Source organism: Coregonus clupeaformis, chromosome 19, assembly GCF_020615455.1.
Source record: "Coregonus clupeaformis isolate EN_2021a chromosome 19, ASM2061545v1, whole genome shotgun sequence".
NCBI lineage: Eukaryota > Metazoa > Chordata > Actinopteri > Salmoniformes > Salmonidae > Coregonus > Coregonus clupeaformis.
The window spans coordinates 7,243,918-7,249,917 of NC_059210.1; the positions used below are offsets into that span (position 1 = coordinate 7,243,918).

Genomic DNA, 6,000 nt, shown 5'->3' on the forward strand with positions numbered 1-6,000 from the left:
TAGAGAAAGATTAGATAGAAGATAGATTAGATAGATTAGATAGAAGATAGATTAGATAGAAGATAGATTAGATAGAAGATAGATTAGATAGAAGATAGATTAGATAAAAGATAGATTAGATAGAAGATAGATTAGATATTAGATAGAAGATAGATTAGATAGAAGATAGATTAGATAGAAGATAGATTAGATAAAAGATAGATTAGATAAAAGATAGATTAGATAAAAGATAGATTAGATAAAAGATAGATTAGATATTAGATAGAAGATAGATTAGATAGAAGATAGATTAGATAGATTAGATAGATGATAGATTAGATAGAAGATAGATTAGATTAGATAGAAGATAGATTAGATAGAAGATAGATTAGATAGAAGATAGATTATCTTCTATTAGATAGAAGATAGATTAGATATTAGATAGAAGATAGATTAGATATAAAATAGATTAGATAGAAGATAGATTAGATAGATTAGATAGATTAGATAGAAGATAGATTAGATAGATGATAGATTAGATAGAAGATAGATTAGATAGAAGATAGATTAGATAGATTAGATATTAGATAGATTAGATAGAAGATAGATTAGATAGAAGATAGATTAGATATTAGATAGATTAGATAGAAGATAGATTAGATAGAAGATAGATTAGATATTAGATAGAAGATAGATTAGATAGATTAGATAGAAGATAGATTAGATAGAAGATAGATTAGATATTAGATAGAAGATAGATTAGATAGATTATATAGAAGATAGATTAGATAGAATATAGATTAGATAGATTAGATATTAGATAGAAGATAGATTAGATAGAAGATAGATTAGATATTAGATAGAAGATAGATTAGATAGAAGATAGATTAGATATTAGATAGATTAGATATAAGATAGATTAGATAGAAGATAGATTAGATATTAGATAGAAGATAGATTAGATAGAAGATAGATTAGATATTAGATAGATTAGATATAAAATAGATTAGATAGAAGATAGATTAGATAGATTAGATAGAAGATAGATTAGATATTAGATAGATTAGATATAAGATAGATTAGATAGAAGATAGATTAGATAGAAGATAGATTAGATAGAAGATAGATTAGATAGAAAATAGATTAGATATAAGATAGATTAGATAGAAGATAGAAGATAGATTAGATAGAAGATAGATTAGATAGAAGATAGATTAGATAGAAAATAGATTAGATATAAGATAGATTAGATAGAAGATAGAAGATAGATTAGATAGAAGATAGATTAGATATTAGATAGATTAGATATTAGATAGAAGATAGATTAGATAGAAGATAGATTAGATAGAAGATAGATTAGATAGAAGATAGATTAGCTAGATTAGATAGAAGATAGATTAGATAGATTAGATAGAAGATAGATTAGATAGAAGATAGATTAGATAGAAGATATAGAAGATAGATTAGATAGAAGATAGATTAGATAGATTAGATAGAAGATAGATTAGATAGAAGATAGATTAGATAGAAGATAGATTAGATAGAAGATAGATTAGATAGAAGATAGATTAGATAGAAGATAGATTAGATAGATTAGATAGAAGATAGATTAGATAGAAGATAGATTAGATAGAAGATAGATTAGATAGAAGATAGATTAGATAGAAGATAGATTAGATAGAAGATAGATTAGATAGAATGAAGATAGATTAGGAAGATAGATTAGATAGAAGATAGATTAGATAGAAGATAGATTAGATAGAAGATAGATTAGATATAAGATAGATTAGATAGAAGATAGATTAGATAGAAGATAGATTAGATAGAAGATAGATTAGATAGAAGATAGATTAGATAGAAAATAGATTAGATATAAGATAGATTAGATAGAGTGAAGATAGATTAGATAGAAGATAGATTAGATAGAAGATAGATTAGATAGAAAATAGATTAGATAGAAGATAGATTAGATAGAAGATAGAAGATAGATTAGATAGAAGATAGATTAGATATTAGATAGATTAGATATTAGATAGAAGATAGATTAGATAGAAGATAGATTAGATAGAAGATAGATTAGATAGAAGATAGATTAGCTAGATTAGATAGAAGATAGATTAGATAGATTAGATAGAAGATAGATTAGATAGAAGATAGATTAGATAGAAGATAGATTAGATAAAAGATAGATTAGATAGAAGATATAGAAGATAGATTAGATAGAAGATAGATTAGATAGATTAGATAGAAGATAGATTAGATAGAAGATAGATTAGATAGAAGATAGATTAGATAGAAGATAGATTAGATAGAAGATAGATTAGATATAAGATAGATTAGATAGAAGATAGATTAGATAGAAGATAGATTAGATAGAAGATAGATTAGATAGATTAGATAGAAGATAGATTAGATAGAAGATAGATTAGATAGAAGATAGATTAGATAGAAGATAGATTAGATAGAAGATAGATTAGATAGATTAGATAGAAGATAGATTAGATAGAAGATAGATTAGATAGAAGATAGATTAGATAGAAGATAGATTAGATAGAAGATAGATTAGATAGAAGATAGATTAGATATAAGATAGATTAGATAGAAGATAGATTAGATAGAAGATAGATTAGATAGAAGATAGATTAGATAGATTAGATATAAGATAGATTAGATAGAAGATAGATTAGATAGAAGATAGATTAGATATCAGATAGAAGATAGATTAGATAGAAGATAGATTAGATATCAGATAGATTAGATAGATTAGATAGAAGATAGATTAGATAGAAGATAGATTAGATAGAAGATAGATTAGATAGAAGATAGATTAGATAGAAGACTACCTCAACAAAGATGAGGTTTAGAACGCTGACTGAAAGTATGTTCAGCATGTTTTTACCTTGAATGGGGAGAAGATGATTGTGCCTTTAACGGTTCCTTCTGTTAAGGAATAAAGCATTTATCACCTGTCTAAACATAGACGTAACCTTTCTATAGTCAAGGTCACAGGGGGTTGGTGGCACCTTAATTGGGGAGGACGGGCTCGTGGGAATGACTGGAGCGGAATCTCATCAAGTACATCAAACACATGGTTTCCAGGTGTTTGACGCCATTCCATTTGCTCCGTTCCGGCCATTATCATGAGCCGTTCTCCCCTCAGCAGCCTCCACTGGTCAAGGTCTTCTTCATAAGTGGGCTTTGCCCTTCATTTACATTTAAAAAGGTGCAACCTGCAATAGCTACAGGCAAGCTGTTCAATGGGCATTTCAATTAAGGGTGTATACCAATTGCTTCTTAAAGAATATCATGTTGATCTGATGGACTGTCAGACCATCCTTGCATCCGTACAGCTCCATCTAGGAATTTAGGAGTGGTTTCCATTTCTCTAGCCCCATCCCTCAGCTTTATGGCAAAAACAGTGGCAGGGCTGCCGTTCGGCTGAAAAGTGAAATCACAGATTGAGACTTTTAAAACGGTATGAAGAGAAAGCTTTCCTGTCTACCTCCTGAAATGAAGGGGAATCCATACTGTAGGGAAGCTCAGCGCCAAGACTCTGGCTGTCAGCATTCTACAGCCAAATCGCTCTACAGCGTCACACGCTCTCTGCCTAATACACTGGTCAATCTGCCAGACATGGCTGTTTCCATTAGGTCTATACTTTGAGTGCTGAAATTCAATACAAATCATTTATAAATTTACATTTGTTAACAAAATAAAATGTTTAATTTGAATGTTTGTTTGTTTTTTAAGCTAATAATGACTGTAATAATTATTTTCTTGAATGTATTGCTGATGTATCATTTCATTTTACGTTTGTTTCTACTGACAAACTGAAACACAATGTCATTTTATTTGTCAATGTCTGCTTCTTGCCTTGGAAATAATGTTTTTTTTTTCAACGGCAGTGCATTTTTATACAAATATACAGCTTGTGTTCATTGTCTGTTTTTGTGGAAATAATGCAAATAAACAGCCGGACAATGTAAACAAAATCCGTTTACTCCTTAGTTCCTCCAAACATACAACACACAGCAATGGAAGGAATGTACTGCACTGTGTGGAAAAATCACTGGACTTATATATAGCACTGTCCCTTACTAACTGAAATCATTACACTCACAGTATAAAGAAAAGTCCCCTTTCTTGTAAAGAAGTTGTCCTTGAATCATTCGTTTTAACACTAGTTATAACCGGAGTTCCTAGTTATAACCGTCTTAATCTTCGCCCCTATTAAATAGTGGCAGTCTTTTTGTGCTATCACGCCAACTCCTTGTCATGTTTGGCTTGAAAATGAAGCAATTAAGTTGGCAAGAGGACAAACATATCTGGGACCAGGCTAGTTTTGATTATCATTGCCCTTGAAATTCCAGAATCATCAACATTTTGGCAAAGAGAATTTTAGAGTCATGACTAAAATAACAGTATAAAAACAAAAACACATTGAAAAAAGGTGAAACCGGAAGAAAGACATTTCATCTCAAAATTGTAAAGAGAAGCATCTTTGATTTCACTCTTCAAGGAAGATGGCCGCCCCTCCACCAGGCTTGGAGACAAACAGACTGTGTTTCTCTAGCTCTGCTCTACGTGGGTCTGGGGTGTAGTACAACTCTCTGACGCTCTTTAGGAAAGACTCCACCTTGTCAGTGGGGACCATGGAGACAGCGCAGCCTCCCCAGCCTGCTCCGGTCAGCCGGGATCCCACAGCGCCAGACTGCCTGTAGCCAGAGGAAACATAATAACATGGAAATAACACGGTTACAGGATCCTAATCCTTAATCAGGATCTATCAATTAACAATGCAATCAAGCAAGTAAACTTCATCAACAGTTGCACAATCCATTTGTCAAACACACTGCAAACAACTGGCTATAGGGTAGCCAGTGAAATCTAACATTTTAAATACATTTACATTTTAGTCATTTAGCAGACGCTCTTATCCAGAGCGACTTACAGTTAGTGAGTGCATACATTATTTTTTATTTATTTTTCATACTGGCCCCCCGTGGGAATCGAACCCACAACCCTGGCGTTGCAAACGCCACGCTCTACCAACTGAGCTACATCCCTGCCGGCCATTCCCTCCCCTACCCTGGACGACGCTGGGCCAATTGTGCGCCGCCCAATGGGTCTCCCGGTTGCGGCCGGCTACGACAGAGCCTGGATTCGAACCAGGATCTCTAGTGGCACAGCTAGCACTGCAATGCAGTGCCTTAGACCACTGCGCCACTCGGGAGGTAATTGACAGGTTTCTCTTGAAATTAGCTTTTATCTCAATGAGACTAATCTCTCATGAACAGACTACGTAAACATATAAATGGTATCTCACCAAATGACTGCGAGATTTTATTTATGGGTTAACGAGTGTACAGTGAGACAAACCTGTAAAACGTACAGGTTTAAACCCTTAATACAAAATATAGTTAACTTAAAAGAGAATGGAGGCATTCTGCTGATGCTGGACTCACAGACATATCTCCACCAGCCGGTCCAGTTCTGGACAGCTGCACTCGTACAGGTCTCTGCAGCTAGCATGGCTCTGCTTCATCAGGTCTCCTAGACGCTGTACGGCGTTCGGGGCGGAGGGAGCCTCATCACACACGCTCTTGAACCGCAGCACCCGTGCCGCCTCGCCGTATACATGCCTGGCCCGCTGGTACAGCTTGAACTGGGTCACTGGGAGGAGAGGAGAGGTATATCGGGTCAAACCTGTTCTTTAATCTGTCATTTACCTTTAGAGGTTTTTAGACAGTATGGAAATATACGGAGGAGTCATGGTCACAAGGAGGGACAGCAGGAAAGGCAGATGTGAACCTTTTTGAAAATAACATATCCGAGCCTGCACACACAGTACAGTTTGCATCAAAAGGGCGGAGGAGGACCCTCCTCTCTGCTAGCCTACCAGTTATAATGTACTGGATACACAGTAGTGATCAAGGGTAGGAACCGGTTCAACGAAATGACATTTTTCAAGGAATGAAACGGAACAGGGAACGAAAGTGATTCATGCTGTTCCGGAACAGA

The 6,000-nt window shown here is 34.1% G+C and overlaps 1 protein-coding gene across 2 annotated transcripts in view; it reads right to left on the reverse strand.

Moving 5' to 3' along the window:
- Positions 1-3,955: 3,955 nt before the first annotated feature.
- The window catches only part of galk2 (galactokinase 2), an 8,583-nt gene continuing 6,538 nt past the window's right edge, over positions 3,956-6,000 (reverse strand). For both annotated transcript variants that reach the window (XM_041836830.2, XM_041836831.2), the window contains 2 exons: positions 5,445-5,652; positions 3,956-4,694 (listed from right to left, as the gene is read on the reverse strand). In XM_041836830.2, coding sequence (XP_041692764.1) covers positions 4,487-4,694; positions 5,445-5,652 — 416 coding nt within the window. In that variant the 3' untranslated portion in view covers positions 3,956-4,486. The remainder of the gene's footprint in view (positions 4,695-5,444; positions 5,653-6,000) is intronic.